Source organism: Rattus norvegicus, chromosome 13, assembly GCF_036323735.1.
Source record: "Rattus norvegicus strain BN/NHsdMcwi chromosome 13, GRCr8, whole genome shotgun sequence".
NCBI classification, from domain to species: domain Eukaryota; kingdom Metazoa; phylum Chordata; class Mammalia; order Rodentia; family Muridae; genus Rattus; species Rattus norvegicus.
In genome coordinates this window covers 93,793,072-93,809,887 of record NC_086031.1, presented here as the reverse complement: position 1 = coordinate 93,809,887, position 16,816 = coordinate 93,793,072, and the positions used below count along the sequence as shown (strand labels likewise).

The 16,816-nt window shown below is 44.3% G+C and overlaps 1 protein-coding gene across 2 annotated transcripts in view; it reads left to right on the top strand.

Annotated features, from left to right (window-relative positions):
* The first annotated feature begins 11,666 nt into the window (after positions 1-11,666).
* Positions 11,667-16,816, top strand: part of Smyd3 (SET and MYND domain containing 3) — a 556,948-nt gene continuing 551,798 nt past the window's right edge. Inside the window, exon 1 of one of the 2 annotated variants that reach the window (XM_063272547.1) lies at positions 11,667-11,926. In XM_063272547.1, coding sequence (XP_063128617.1) covers positions 11,763-11,926 — 164 coding nt within the window. In that variant the 5' untranslated portion in view covers positions 11,667-11,762. The remainder of the gene's footprint in view (positions 11,927-16,816) is intronic. The other variant, NM_001025762.1, reaches the window with a different exon arrangement.

Below are 16,816 nucleotides of genomic sequence, written 5' to 3'. Positions count from 1 at the left end.
AAGGCCCTAGAGGAAGAACCAAAACTGAAACTAGATTGTCTGTGACCTAAAAGTATGGAACTTGAAGGTACTTTCTTAGAGGCAGGCACTGAGGAGCTCAGGTCTGTGGTACCTTTCAAGTCCTCATTCTTCCCACATATCAAGCTTCAATTTCTGCATTTACTTTTGGCTCTGGGCCAATGGTTTAGCTATGGTTAGTTTTAATTGTCAACGTGACACCGCATAGAATCACCTGGGGAAAGAGTCTCCATGGAGGATTGTATCTGGTTGGCCCGTGGATGGGGATGCCTGTTGGGTATTGTCTTAATTTATACGGGCAGCCCCAAGACACTGTGGACAGCACCATTCCCTAGGTAAGAGGAGTGGAGCAACCGAACGGAAGAGAGTGAGCATGTGCGAATTTATTTCTCTGTTCTTGACTGTGGGTGTGATGGATGTAAGGAGATAATGAAGTTCCTTCCTTGACTTCTCCACAATGGTGGATTACTGAAATAAACCCTTCTCCTCTAAGTTGTTTGCCTTGGTGTATTTCATCACAGCAGCAGAAACGAAGTTACAGCAGTGCTGCTATCGATCTGACCAAGAGCCATGACATACCCAACAACTTAACGAAATTAGAAGACATTAAAAATGACTTAGGAATCAAACATCCCCCTAGTTCCCAAAGCCTACCTCAGGACCCCAAAGCTTTTATTTTCCTCTCTAGCCTCAGCAGTTTTGTGTAGGAGAACCTGCAGCCTCAGCACCGTAATATGAAGTACGTTCTGTTTCCAATGACTCCCCTTTACCGTGCCTTGCAACTTTGAGGGACACTGAAACTAGAACTAGGACACTTTGGGGGTGTTAGAATTGAAGATGCTGCCTTCAATAATGAGTTTCTCTCCTGTTCTGTGCAGTTCTGCTACCTTTAGTTAGAAGGAAAAAAAATGAGTTTTATTTAGTCAGAGTCAAGTGATGCTGATTTCACAGAATAACAATTATCTGGATGTTTCTTAGCCATCACACTGTATTTCAAAATAATTAAAATATAGAAGTAGTAAGAAAAAATTAGGTTGTTGTATTAAGGTTATCTAGAGTAACAGAACTTATGAATTGACTCTCTGTATATATAGAGAGGGAATTTATTAGAAAGACTGACAAACTTCAGTCCAGCTAATCCAACAATAGGTGGTCGTGAACATAAAGTCCAAGAATCCAGTAGTTCCTCTGTCCATGAGGCTAGATGTCTGCAAGTCTTCAGTATATTCTAGAATCCTGAAGTAGTAGATTCTAGTGCAGTGGTTTTCAACTTCCTAATGCTATGAACCTTTAATATAGTTTCTCCTGTTGTGGTGACCCCGGATCATAAAATTATTTTCATTACTACTTCATAACTGTAGTTTTGTTATGGCTATGACTTGTAAATATTTCTGGAGATAGAGGATTGTCAAAGGAGTCCCAACCTCAGGTTGAGAACTGCTGTCTAGCGTTGTGAATGAAAAGACTTACTGGTGACAGAATTGCAAGCAAAGAACTAAAGTTTCTTTCTTCCACGCCCTTATGGCAGAAGGCCTGGCCGGGATAAGAGCTTGGTTTTTCCCAGCTCAAAAGATCTAGATTAAAGATATGTCTTCCTACCTCGAAGATCTGCATTAAATGTAGATCTTTCTACTTCAAATTAAGCAAAACATCCCTCTCAGGTGTGCCCTCCACTGTTGGGTTTTAGTTAATTCCAGTTGTAGTCAAGTTGACAACCAAGAACAGCCATCACAGTCTTTAAAGAATCTCTAGATTTTAGTTGAAGCACATTTGTGCTGGCTAGTTTCCTACCAACTTGACATAGGCTAGAGTCATCAGAGAGGAAAAAGCCAGTAAGCGGCACCCCTCCATGGCTTCTGTATCAGCTTCTGCCTCTGCACCAGGTTCCTGCCCTGCTTGAGTTCCAGTCTTGATTGTTTGTGAAAGTGGAAGTCGAATAAACCCTCTCTTCCCCAAGGTGCTTCGAGGTGTTTCATCACAGCAATAGTAACCCTGATTGGGCGAACACTGAATCTCAGATTTGTTCTTGTAACAACAGGATTTTTGGTTGGTTTTGGTTTGGTTTGGCTGTATAACCCAGAACCTTAGACATGCTAAGCAAGTATTCTGCCAAGAGATATCATAATCACTAGCCCAGCACTAAAACACCGAACCTAGTTAGTGCCTTTGACATCAGCATGTAATCAAAGCTTCCAAAATGTGCTACCATTCTATCTATGAAAGTCAGGCATGGCTTTAGGCTCTTTTTAAAATCTGTAACCATTTGTGATGCCTAAATTCCTACAAGTAAGTTACACACCTTAGCAGCTGTGGTGGTTTGAACATGTTTGGCCCAGGGAGTGGCACTATTGGATGTGTAGCCCTGTTGGAATAGGTGTGGCTTTGCTGGAGGAAGTGTATCATGTCACTGTGGGTATGGGCTTTAAGACCTTCATCCTAGCTGTCTGGAAGCCATTCTTCTTCCACCAGTCTTCACATTAAGATTCTCAGCTTCTCCAGCGACGTGCCTGCCTGGAAGTCGCCATGCTCTCTTGTTGAGGATAATGGACTAAACCTCTGAACCTGTAAACCAACCCTGTAGGATGATGTCATTATGCAGGGAGGTGGGTTCAAAATAAGGAGAAGCCTATCGCTGGATGAGAAGGAAGGGCAGGCAGGGAAAAGTATAGGAAGGAGAGAGGAGGAGGAGGAGCAGCGAGGAGAGGAAGATGGAGACAATAGAACAGGATGATCCAGATCCAGGTGGACTAGGTCAATTTTATCTTTTCTAGGTGGGTGGTTTATATCTTTATTAATTGGAAGTGAATTTATTGTGTGGCTGTATTGTGGGTTGGGAATTTAACATGTAAATCTGATTGCTGAGTTACAGTTTGTTGACTATTGATTTTACCAGGTGGCTGGAACCAGAGAGTTCAAGGCTAGCAGAGAGCCCCTGGGAGAGATACTAATCTGAGATGAACTAGCAAGAGAGCGCAACCCGCCTCTCACTACACAGCCCCGATTAAATGTTTTCCTTATAAGAGTTGCCCAGGTCACGGTGTCTGTTCACAGCAGTAAAACCCTAAGACAGTAGCATTTGGTTTTCCTTCTTCCATTGGTTTACCATTGAATATCGTTGGAAATGCTGAGTGCTCTAAATCCTTATGCAATTTGCCTCTACTACATGGTCTGTCCAGTCTTCAAATGCCACAGACTTTTTTTTTTCCCCTAGCTATGTGCTTTGAGCCTTGGTTTTGCTCCATATGTCTTAACTCTGTCTCCATCCATCTGTTCCGTGCATGGACCAATTAACCACGGCTATACATTTGATTTTGAGTGGCTGAATGGATTGAGTGTGTAGTACAAACAAGAGCAAATAGCAAGTAGTAGAGAGTAAAGCATCTTCCAATTGAGCATGTGGATATCCTGATTGGGAGAGCAAGCAAAGTTAGCAGGATTATACTAGGCACTTACAACACCCATCGTAAATGACTGGGAAAGCCCTGCTGGAGTAGTCAGTCCGTCTAGAATTTTCGTAGTTAAGAGATTTCCAGACAGTGGGTTCTGTACATGGACCAGCTTTCTAACCTCCTGTTCCCACTGCTGCCATTTTTATATCATGATAGACAAGTTACCTCTTTTGGAAATTCTCTGCACTCTAACTGTTCTCTAGAGTGCCGTGTTTTTAATATCCTTGGGTGTTTGTTTTCTTTTATATTTGTCACAGAGCCAAGGGCCCAGCCTGGCCCAGGACAGGGTCTTGAGGACACTTTAACATGCAGGCAGGGATGTGGAGATTCTTTATTCCTGACTACTTTCACCTCTGTCTTTTGTTTGTTTGGTTTTGAGTCAGATCTCACTATAGTAGTCCTGGCTAGCCTAGAACCGAGCTGACCTCAAACTCATGGAGACCCATCTGCCTTATCCTTTCAAATGCTGGAATTGAAGGGGTATACCACTAAGGTCAACCCAGAGTCAGTAACAATTTACCTATATAATTTACATCATTTTTATCTCTGCCATTTTAATCTTTTTAGTATCTTTATAATCTGTTTTTTTCTATAGATTCTTTTCTTGATTAATTTTTGATCAACACTAGGCTTGCCTGAGCTTCTTAATTCAGTTATACTTTGTGATAGTAATCTATGAATTACACCCACCGGATTACCATGGTTTCCTAGATCTTAGCACTGGTGTCAATCAAGAATTATGTGGTCCTTGAAAGGCACGTTTCTTTAATCCAGCACTTGCGAGGCAGAGGCTGGAGGATCTCTGTGAGTTCCTGGCAGGCATGGTCTACACAAGAAGTCTATATAGCCACTAACAATTCTTGACAAGCAACAAGTTTAAACCTCAGGAAATCTGATTCCACCTTGTCTTAAGTGTTCTATTGCCATGTAGAGGCAACATGACCGCAGCAACTCTTCTAAGGGAAAGCATTTAATTGTGTCTGGCTTACAGTTTTAGAAGTTTAATTCATTCTCATCATGCTGGGAAGCATGGCAGCATGCTGGCAGTCATGGTGCTGGAGAGGGAGCTGAGAGTTCTACAGGCAGCAGACAGAGAAAGCCACTGGGCCTTTTGACACCTTAAAGCCCAATCCTACTTCCTCCAACATGGCCATGCCTTTCAAGAATCCTTCTCAAGTAACACCATTCCCTGATGACAAAGCATTCAATCATGAGCCTATGGGGGCCATCTTATTCAAACCACCACATACCATCAACCCTATTAAGATTTTATTTTTATCTATGTGTGTAGGTCTGTTAAGTATATGCTATGTGTATGCAGGTTCCCTAGGAAGCCAGTAGTTGCCTAGCATGGGTGTTGGGAACTGAACTCAGGTCCCCTGTGTTAGGGTTTCGATCTCGGCCAGTGCCTAGACAGAACACACCCAGTCACCATGGTTCCACATGGAGAGGTTTAATGAGAGAAGAGTAGAAGAATGGAAAGGCAACTGGCCATGGGCACATGGAGAGGGGTATGGGGGGCAAGAACAGAGAAGAACAAAGAGCAAGAGGGAAGTAAGAGAGAGTAAGTGAGGGCAAGCAGCCTCTTTGCCAGGCAACTGTGGGGCGGAGCATACCTGGCTGATCCCAGGTAGCTGTGGGGGTGGAGCATAGACAGAATACCAATACCCTGGAAGAGCAGCAAGAGTTGAACCACTGTGCTGCCTCTCCATTTGTCTTGTTAGGGTTTTATTGCTGTGAAGAGACACCATGACCAAGGTAACTCTTATAAAGGGAAACGTTTAATTGGAGCTGGCTTACAGTTTCAGAGGTACAGTCCATTGTCATCATGGTGGGAAACATGGCAGTGTCCTGGCAGACATGGCAGTGTCCAGGCAGTGCTAGAAGAGATAAGAGTTATACATCTTGTTCCAAAGACAGCCAAGAGAAGATTGACTTTCACAGCCAGCCAGCAGGAAGGCATCTTCTGCACCAGGTGGAACTTGAGCATAGGAGGAAACTCAAAGTCCATCCCCATAGTGGTACACTTTGTCCAACAAGGCATTATGTAATCCAACAAAGCCACACCAAGGATATTCAAACCACTACAATATATAACCTCAAAGCCTGCCCCAAACAGTAACACACTTCCCCTAACAAGACCATACCTACTAATAGTGCCACTCCCTATTGACATTCAAACTCGAGTCTATGTGGGCCAAACTATTCAAACCACCACACAATCTCTTCATCGGTTCTTTTTGCTTTGTTTTTGTGGTTTGTTTGTTTTTGTTGTGTTTATTCGAGACATGATTTCTCTTTGTAGTCCCGTCTATCCTGGAACTCACTCTGTAGACCAGGCTGGCTCACCTCTGCATCCCAGGTGCTGGGAGGGTGATACTGTGGTCCTGAAGTGGAAATTTCTGGTTTCTTTGGAGACTCCGTTGTGTCATGTGATTTTTTTCTGGAAGCTCTTTATGAGAGGATATCTTGCTGAAGCAGACACGTGAGAGGATGTTTTGCTGAGGCAGACACTTGAGAGGACACATGATGTTTGGAAAGAGTATGAGCAGAACCCAACAGTGAATGATGCTCTTGCATTGCTTCCCCTTGCGACACTTTGCTGGTCTTTGCTGATCTTCCCTTGTTCCAACTTCATAGAAAGCAACACCAAAGAACTTCTCGTGGTATTCCGACTACTTCCGGCCACTTCTACCAACTCCTGCTGACTTGGCAGAGGCTTGCAGTTTCCTCTGGATTGAGCTGCTGCCACTGATTCAGGTTCAGTGTTTGCCCACTGGACTTGACCACTGCTGTTGATTCATTCATGTTTGATGTTTTAGACTGGACTGCTGATACCCTGACAACAAAGATTGGATTTGCCCCCAAACAACTACCTCTACACAAGTCCACAAACTCTGTTTCCTATTAACTCTTCTTTCCCCCCCACCTCTGGTAGGTGGGCTAGAAAGGAAGTTGAAACATTAAAGAACCCTAAGTAAATTAAGTTTTGAAAAAAAAAAAAAAACAAAACCCTAAGCCTACACTATCCAGCTCAAAAGAAAAATGTTGGGCTGGGGAGATGGCTCAGTGGTGAAGAGCACTGACTATTCTTCCAGAGGTCCTGAGTTCAAATCCCAGCAACTGTATGGTGGCTCACAACCATCCATAATGAGATCTGATGCCCTCTTCTGTTGTGTCTGAGGACAGCTACAGTGCACTCATATAGAATAAATAAATACATAAAAAAAAAGAAAGAAAAATGTTTTACCTAGGACAACGAAATAGTTACCAACACTGATCTCTTCTAAACAAGGTGGAGGTTCTGAAAGGTGAAGAAGAGAACTAAAGGCCTTCACATTTCAGGATGAGTCTCCTTCAGGCACATTCAATGATACTTTTGTTTGTTTGGGGAAAACTGATAACTTTGCACTAATGATGCAGCCAGGAGCATTGGCTCATGTCTGTAATAGCAACCAGGTAGGTGTTTTAGTTAGCTAGCTCTGCACACACACAGCACATGGATATATGTGAGGTGAAATATTCCCACACAATTAATAAAGGTAAATTAAATTTAAAAATTAAAAAGTAGAGAAAAAAAGGAGAGAGAAGTTACTGAAATCCCCAAGCTCCTGACATAATGTCTATGATTGATGACCTTCAAGTCACAAAACTGAATGTTACATTTATTAGAAGATGAAGAATTGTGAGTTCCATGTGCAGTAAATACATACTACATCATTGTGGGAAAAAGCTCCAGCTTCCTGGGAAGGCATCTCAAAGAGTTTTGAAATAATTCAGTAATTCTTGGTTAACCGTTCTCTCAGTTACTCAAACTGCTGGCTGACTTTATTATTAAACATTTATAGCCACTGTTTAATTTACCCCTTGCTAATAAAATAGTGTATTAAACTTATAATTAGGGTTTATGGGAATTGAGGCTTATCATCCCGTGCTCCGGTGCTTCCCCTCACGTCGTTAAAAGCAAGTGAGGGAGAATGACGGAAAAGGGCAAGGAAGCATTAATTCTTGTGTATTTTTAATAATGTATTTTTCTGTGTGGTGTATGTATGTGTTCATGTGCACATGTGCACATAGATATGTGTACTTAAGTATGTGTTTGTATGCAGGCTAGAGGTCAATGTGGGTTTCTGCCTCAATATCTCTCCCCTTATTCTGGGGAGATGGGGATCTGCCAGCTTCTTCCCCCCCGGACATTGGGATTTACTGGCCTATGTAACTGTACCTGGCTCTTTTTAGTTGGATGCTGGGGATCTGAACTCATGTCTTCTTGCTTACTTGGCAGACACTTTATCACCTGAGCCATCTCCCCAGCTCTCAAATATTTAATATTTTTGGGCCAACCGCATGGTTCATCTGGTAAAGGGGTTTGTCTTACAAATCAACCAGTCAGAATTCAATTTCAGGATTCTAGAGCGGAAGGAAACAACTGACTCCCTAAAGTTGTCCTCTGATCAGAACATGTATCATACATATGTATCTGAAATAATAAAGAAAATTAAAGTATAATTCAAACATGAACTTTAGAAACTACATTTATGTGTCTGTTTAATTTGTGTGTATGTATGTGTACATGCATGCATGCATGCCACATTGGTGTTAGAAGACAAACTCCAAGACTAGATTGGATTCTTTTCTTCTACTAAGTGGGTCTCTGGGATTAAACTCTCAGATCATCATTCTTGGTGGTAAGTGCCTTGACCCTCTGAGCCATCTTGCCAGGCAAATATTTAGTGTTTTAGTCATCACTGTACTTCTAGTATCACTGTGTAATCCCTAACTTTTTCGTTTCAAATGGAAATCATTTACTGATTTCCTTCCCTTCGTTCCAGCCCCCACCCCCAATGCTATTGTACTCAGTCTCTGTGTATTTGTCTGCCCTGGTCCTTCATATTTGTCCTTTTGTATCTGATGTCTCTCACCTTATATGTCTTCAAGGTTTATCTTTAATGTTTCATGTGTTAGATGTCATCTCTTACATTTTGTATTATATTTATTTATTCATTTTTGTTGAGAGAGAGACTGTGTGGAGTCGATAGGACCAAATGTGCTAGTTCTCTCTCTCTCTCTCTCTCTCTCTCTCTCTCTCTCTCTCTCTCTCTCAAAATTACATGTGTCAACTAAGTCAACTAAGGTGGTCACAATCGACCACAAGCACTTCACCTGCTGGGTTATCTTACCAGCTCAGAATTTCATCCTTTTTGATGGCAGAACAATATTCTTGCATGTTCATGCACCACATGTACCCAGGTACCTCAGACTTGGTTGTTTTTACTTTTTGCATTTGTGAACAATACCACTATGGTATGGACATTTGAGCCTGTCCTTTTATTTATCTGGTGTAATGAGACTGTTGTAAGTAAAAGAATACATGGTCTGGACATGTCAGTCAGTGTAGAGCAATTGTGTCTAGCATGTACCAGGCTCTGAGCTCAACCTGCAGCATAAAAAGACTCCAAATCAGCAAATACAGGTTCAAGTGTAAAAGTGAATGTTGGAATGTGAAGAGAAGTCACATCAAACATGAAAAAGTGGATGTGGGATAAACCATGTTATTATATCTATTGGACTTGGTCAGGTGTTATTTACACATCCTCTCAGATCTAGAAGGCAGACGTGTAACAATTTTAAAGGTGAGATGATGGGGTTTCCCTTTCAACCTTGTGTTTAAAGAAGTTGCCCAGGTGATGGTGGCTCATACTTTTTGATCCAGAACTCAGAAAGCAGAGGCAGGTGGATCTCAGTGAGTCCGAGGCCAGCCTGGTCTATAGTGTTCTAGGACAGACAGGGTATACAGAGAAACCCTGTGTCAAAAAACCACACACAGACACAGACACAGACACAGACACAGACACAGACACAGACACAGACACAGACACAGACACAGACACACAGACACAGACACACACACACACACACACACACACACTTCACACAGTAACTTTAAAGAATTTGTAGTGAATGCCTTGTCACAAATCGAGCTCAGGAAATATAAAATCCTGGGTTCTGTTCCCTGCACCAAGCACAACACAATGAAGCAATCCAAGTTATGACAAAACAGTGGGTATGTACTTAAGTGAAATGGGGAAGGGCCAGCGAGATGGTTCATGTGGTGAAAGACTCCTCCACAGCACTGTCTGCTAACTTCTATGACAACACTGAGCACGCATTCACTCACACTCACTCACACACACACACACACACACACACACACACACACTAACTCAACAATAAAGTTAACATTTACTTCTCTAAGAGTATTTCTGGGTGTGATGGTACATGCCATTGATTGAGACGAAGGGGAAAGTCGGTTGTGTTGGATGATGTTTTGCTGGTGGAAACACACGAAGGAGGGTTTTTCTGAAGTGGCCACAGGTGAAAGACTGACGCAGACTCGTGAAGGAACACTTTGCTGATATCCCTCTGGGTCCCTCCTACTGACTCAGGTGAAGGCTGAGGCCTGACCGTCTCTACTAGGTAGGGCCACCACTGCTGATTCATGTTTGCTCTCCTGACTCTACCTAACTAGACTACTAATATATCCATAAAGTAGTATATCCTCTAGTAGGTGGTGAGCTAAAAGAGAGGTTAAAACATTTTAAAAGCATCATTAAAACTATACTTAGAAAATTAAGGTTTCAGCAAGGGGCAGGAGCAGAGAGGCGGGATGGGGCTGGGGATGGGAAGCAGAGGTAGAGGCAGGCAGATGTCTGTGAATGCTAAGCCAGCCTGCTTTACATGGAGATTTTTCAAGCGACATTGTGAGGCACGGTCACAAACCAACAAAGTATTCAGATTGAAGTAACAAATCACTAATAGAAAAAATTTTTTGAGCAGGATTTCTCTATTACTGAGACTAGTCTTCAAGTTGTGGGTTTGCTGTGGTTGCCAGGAGGCACCAGAAGTGTGTATAAGAAAGACCCTTTGGTGGGCAGGTGTGATCGTGTGTACACCTTTAACTTCAGCCCTCAGGCAGAGGCAGGTGCATTTCTGTGAGTTCAAGACCAGCCTGATCTACACAGAGAGTACCAGGACAACGAGAGATACATAATAGACCCTGTCTTTAAAGATTTACTATTTGTTTTATGTATATGGATACACTGTAGCTGTCTTCAGACACACCAGAAGAGGGCATCGGATCCAATTACAGATGGTTGTGAGCCACCATGTGGTTGCTGGGAATTGAACCCAGGACCTCTGGAAGAGCAGTCAGTGCTCTTAACCACTGAGCCATCTCTCCAGTCCGAGACTGTCTAAAAAGCATTCCGTTGTGTGATACAGGAGGCAGCTAAGTGTGAGCCTCAGAACCGGTCGAACATGCTGACACTCCTAGGCAGGTCTTGTGCGTGCACCTTTGCTTGTAAATTGCATACCCATTATCCAAGTACCCAGGAGGTAGTGAATAAAGGGTTTCCGAGTTCAAGACCTGACTGCAACGTATTTTCAAAAGGTTCCCCAAACGCAACTCTGAGATGGTTTGTTAAAAATATGGGCATATACACATACAGGAGGTGTGATTCAAAACTGCAAGGGCTAAGATTTTCAATCTAGGTGGTGAATATGCAGTTAACCACTGCCCTACAAACATTATTTTATTTTATTTATTTATTTTTTTGGTTCTTTTTTTTCGGAGCTGGGGACCGAACCCAAGGCCTTGCGCTTCCTAGGTAAGCGCTCTACCACTGAGCTAAATCCCCAACCCCTTATTTTATTTTTTGAGACAGGGTTTCTCTGTTGTAGCCTTGGCTGTCCTGAAACTCATTCTGTAGACCAGGGTGGCCTTAACCTGGGGTTAACCTCAAGGGTCTGCCTGCCTCGGCCTCCCCAGTGCTGAGATTAAAGGTGTGTGCCAACGCTGCTGGGCTCTATAGTTTTTTTCACTACGCATTAAAATTTGCATAGTAAGCTGAGCGTGGTGAACACCTTGAATTCCAGAACTGAGGCTGAGGCAGGCAGATCCCTGTGAGTTCGAGGTCTAAAAAGAGGTTTCTTGGTCTATAAAGAGAGTTCCAGACCAGTCTTGGCTACACACAGTGAGACTCTGTCTCAAAAAACAAACAAACAAACAAACAAACAAACAAACAAAAAAACAAAACGCAGAATAAAATACAAGAGGAAATAAATACACCACACTACCCCTAGCTAGAGTAGGTCCTCCTGCGCATGCTCACAGGACCTGCGCGCTCGTCTCCGCCCCCTGGTGTACGCAAGCGCAGGACGCAGGCGCGCAGTCAGAAAACACGAGACTCAAGCCGAGGGACCCCGCTCGAGTCTGAGGTGTGGAGCTGAGAAAGGATGGAGGTTCTGAAGGTGGAAAAGTTCACGACTGCCGACCGGGGAAACGGGCTGCGCGCTGTGGCCCCACTGCGCCCCGGGGAGCTGCTCTTCCGCTCCGACCCCTTGGCTTACACTGTGAGCAAGGGGAGTCGTGGCGTCGTTTGCGATCGCTGCCTCCTGGGGTAGGTACGGAGCCTGAGCCCTGGCGCGTGGCTCTGCGGGTGGCGATGGGCCTCGTGGGCACAGTTCTGTGGGGTGTCTGCAGCACCCTAGGCTGCAGTAGGAATTGGGGGAGTCAGTGGTGCGGATGAAGGGGAAGCGTTGGGCAGTAGATAATTTTGCTGGGGAACAAAACATTCATACCCCGTGCAACGAGCTTCATCGGTTGTGGAAATCAGAAGTGGCAGGGGTGGGTAGGTGCGGGAAGGAGCAGGGGTGTGTACCTCAGGATCAGAACTGAGGCCCCACCTGACCTGTCTTGCGGGAGGAAGAAGCCTGGTGTTTATGTTGCACTTTGCTGGTCTGGATTTTGCGTGACTTGGGTTTAGGAAGATGAATGAGACATCCCTAAGGAGCGGAGCAAATGAGAATTACAGTGTAACAGAAGAGCAGAATACAGATGCAAACTGTATACTCTAGCAGCGTAGGTTACAGAGTGTTCACCCTGTCCCTCGCCCTGTAGAGATTGTGCGAACAAGTGTAACTCACCACCTCTGTGTAGATGCAACAGTTTATGTGACAACGTTTCGAAGTCTGGAAGCACAGTGTCAACTTAAGGTGCTTTACTGTTTATAGAGTTGTGTAACATACATGTGCATTCATAGGATATGTATTCCGTCAGCACACATCGGGTTCTCACCATACACTGGGAGAAGGACTCTGAGATAGGTAGGTTGATTTTTGTACTTGACCATTCCTCCAGACCATTCCTCCAGACACTGTGATTGGGGTGGGTAGAGGTGGGGAGTAATCTGGCTTTACCATCCATTCCACTATACTCCCCTCGCTCCGCCTCTCCCCCCTCCCATGTCCCCGCCCCTTCAGACAGGGTTTCTCAGTAGCTTTGGCTGCCTTGGAACTCTGTAGCTCTGGCTGCCTCGGAACTTGGAGCTCTGTAGACCCGGTTGGCCTTCTCTGCCTCCTGAGTGCTGGGATTAAAAAAGTCCTGGCGTTACCAACGCCCGGCTTCCACAATATTCATGTTTGGTTTATAACTGAAGACTTCGGTTTGCATTTTAAATTTAGCAAATAATACTATTATGTTATCTTCTAAAGTGAAAATCGAAATGACTTGCATACACACGCATATGATTTGTTGAGGAGAGAGCAGTGGGAAGTTTGTGGAGTTAAAGCAATTCACTCCTTTCAAAGCTCGAATGTCATGTGCCCCCTGTCACAGACTAATTAGAGAAAGCAGGACTCATCCTTCATTCTGTTACATACCTTGCCAGGTATTTAGAGTGTAGGTGTACCTCACCCCCTGGCAGAGAGCTTACTGTTTAAGTCCTGTAGCATTAAGTGGTAAAGATGACGTAAGTCTCCTCGCAGACACCGTTTGACCGCTGTGTTGCTCAGTGGGTAGGACAGAAACATTTGATCATAAACAACGACAAATTAGTATGGAATGATCAGAGATTTTCTTTTGAACCTGGGTCCTCTGGAAGGGCTCTAAACCACTGAGCTGTCTCTCCAACCTGAGATGTTCTTTTTAAAATTTTTGTTAATTTGTATTTTTCTTAGTGTATGAAGTACTGGATTTCTACACATATTTCATTGTTCCCAGAGCTGATCTTGAGTCGTCCGTTACAAGAGACTGCCCATTTTCCAGAATAAAGTGCCCAACGTGCCTGTCTTTTATGGTAGTTGTGACTCTTACATCATAAACTTTTATCGGTGATTCAAGAACAAAAAAAAAAAAATTCTTGAAAGGCTGTTGGGGAGTCCTCAGCTCTGCGTTAAGGGTGGGAGAAACCTGGACCTGAAGGTGGACAGGAACCAAGTCAGAATTGCTCTGCAGGGGCTGGGCTATAGTCTGAGCCGTATCCTTCTGCTGGGTGCACGGTGGTAAGCGGATTCCGGAGCAGGTTTCTCTAGCGTCTGGACAAGGGACTATGCTGCTGCCCTTTGGTAAGCTAATTGTTGGAGCCTTGTTCTCCCCCTTGGATTAGCTGAGCTCAGGCGCCTCCTCCTCCAACCCCCCCCCCCCCCCCCAGCTTACCTTAACTGACAGGTGAGAAAGTAGTGTTCTTGTTTGGCTAAAAAGTAGGAGGCAGCCCGGACTTCACAGGGTTATAGATAGATGCATCCTTCGTGCTGCCTAATAGATATGTGCTTCTTCGTTCTTTACACCAAACAGTTGATCTGTGCCCGATTTGGGCTGCCACGGGGTGTGTATGCTGGAATCCATTTGCGTTGTGGGAAGCCCTTTACGGAACACACTCATTTCTGGTTCTGGGCTGCGTAGTTGAGAATCATTGCAGCCCGAATATCTGGTTAGGGAAATGCTGGTGCATCCTCACGGAGGCTTCCCATCAGTGCTGATGTGTGTCATTGCAGCATACGATTTCCTGTTGGCTGCTTGTCCCTGGAGTTTGTTTGTTTATTATGTTTGTTTATTAGTCTCCATCACTTACACAGTGAGAAGGAGGTGTTGTGTTGTTGTTGAGTTTTAGCTCTCACTTTGTAATATGAGTGCTATTTTGCAAAGTTTTTTTTTCTTTTTGTTTTTTTGGGGGTTTTGTTTGTTTTTTTTTTGTTTTGTTTTTGTTTTGTTTTTGAGACACTCTCTCTCTCTCTCTCTCTCTCTCTCTCTCTCTCTCTCTCTCTAGCACTGGCTATCCTGGAAATCACTGTGAGGACCAGGCTGATGTTGAACTCACAGAGATGGGGCTGTCTCTGCTTGGGTTAAAGGTGTATGCCATCACTCCCAGCTTGCAAACTGTTCTTACCTCCTCTGTCTGTCTGTCTGCCTACCTCTCTGTCTGTCTGTCTGCCTGTCTGCTGCCTGTCATCTTTCTTTCTTTCTTCCTTCCTTCCTTCTTTTTTTTTTTTTTTTTTTTTTTTTTGAGACACGGTCTCACTATTTGCCCTGGCTGTCCTAGAACTCACTACCTAGACCAGGCTGAGATCCACCTGCCTCTGCTTCCCAACTGCTGGGGTTAAAGGCATGTGCCACCATGCCTGGCTCTTTCTTTTTAAATGGAGAAACTTGAATGTGTTCTTTAGCGTCCCTTGTTCTTTCCTTTAAGGAATGGCTCCTAGCTTTTCATGTAATGAGAAAAGACATCGAAGAGGCTGAGGATATGGCTCTGGGGTAGCGATTGCCTAGCAACTTGAAGGAATAAGATGAACTCGTGATGTGCAGTCATTGATACTGTTTCCCTGCTGCGGTACACGGTTTTAGTTTGCTGCTCATACAAAAGATTGATTGTAACGAGAGCTTTGTTTACTGTCAGCTTATTTTGGGTAAACGAAGCATGTGAAATTTCATGTGGGGTCTGGAGAAATGACTCAGAGGTGAGGAGCACCTCCCGCTCTCCCAGAGGACCCAGGTTGGATCCCCCGCATCCATGTCATCGGTTCACAGTCACATGTGATTCCAGCTCCAGGGGTCCCAGTCTGTCTCTTCTGCTCTCCGCAGGTATCTGTTCACACAAGGCACACGTGCACATAGGTACACATACGTGAAAATGTGATCACACATGGCACATGTGCACATAGGTACACACAAATGAAAATGTGATCACACATGGCACACGTGCACATAGGTACACACAAATGAAAATGTGATACACAAGGCACATGTACACATAGGTACACACAAATGAAAATGTGATCACACAAGGCACACGTGCACATAGGTACACATAAGTGAAAATGTGATCATACATGGCACACGTGCACATAGGTACACACAAATGAAAATGTGATTCACAAGGCACACGTGCACATAGGTACACACAAATGAAAATGTGATCACACATGGCACATGTGCACATAGGTACACACAAATGAACATGTGATACACAAGGCACATGTACACATAGGTACAGACAAATGAAAGTGTGATCACACACGGCATTGATGCACACATAAATGAAAATGTGATCACACATGGCACACGTACACATAGATACACACAAATGAAAAAGTAAAAATTAACCCTTCAGATAGCTTCGCTGTATCATCTTGGCTTTTGTAGGTCTTCTTACCATGGTGCTGACTCAAGTCTAACCTTTCTGTTCTCGCTTACAAGGCACACAGCAGATGGGGACTGTCCATACTGTGAAAGGACAGGATTTAGGGCTAGTTTAGAAAGGGCCATGCTGCTTGCTGCTTCTCTATCAACACCGTCTGTGGACAAACTCTAAGGATAGTTCTGTAGAGCATTTCATGTGTCATTAAGGGTCCAGGCTTTGTGGCTCTCAGGAGGGAAGTGGGACTGGAAGCGGGAAGGTCTTTCTGCCTTTGTGGACTGTGGAGAGGAGTGAGCGAATGTTGGGAGAGTGGACGTGTTACGGGAGCTATATGCCAATGTTCTGTGGTTATGGGGGTGCTAAATGGACCAAGGGATAGGTAATAACCGTACAGTTTGGGTCTTCGTCTCTATGCCTCTTCCTCTATTTGGGATCTCTTTTCTTTTTTTGTACTGCTGGGGATAGAACCCAGGGCTTTACTCATACTAGGCACACCCTCCCCCCCCAGCCTTATAATTTAGCATCATGAGAAGGGAAAGCTGCTGACTGTAGCCCAACAGTGGTAGAAGGAAGTGGCTACACAGGGGAGCCTGAGGGGCAAGGGATTCTGAAATGCTGTCAGTGAGGTGGATGGAGGAGGTTAGTGACCAAGGGAAGAGTGGGCATCAGGACAAGGGACTGTGTGGTGGCAGACCCTTAAGTCAGGACTGGATACCAGGGATCGGAGCAGAATGACGTCTCAAGAGATGAGGTGGCACCCGTCCAGTAAAGGGACTGGATTATTCTGTGTCACAGAGAACAGTGAGCATCTAAGGCCATGGCACACTGCGTCCAGGGTGTCTCAGAAGACCTGGGGGAGGGGAAAAAACCTTCAAA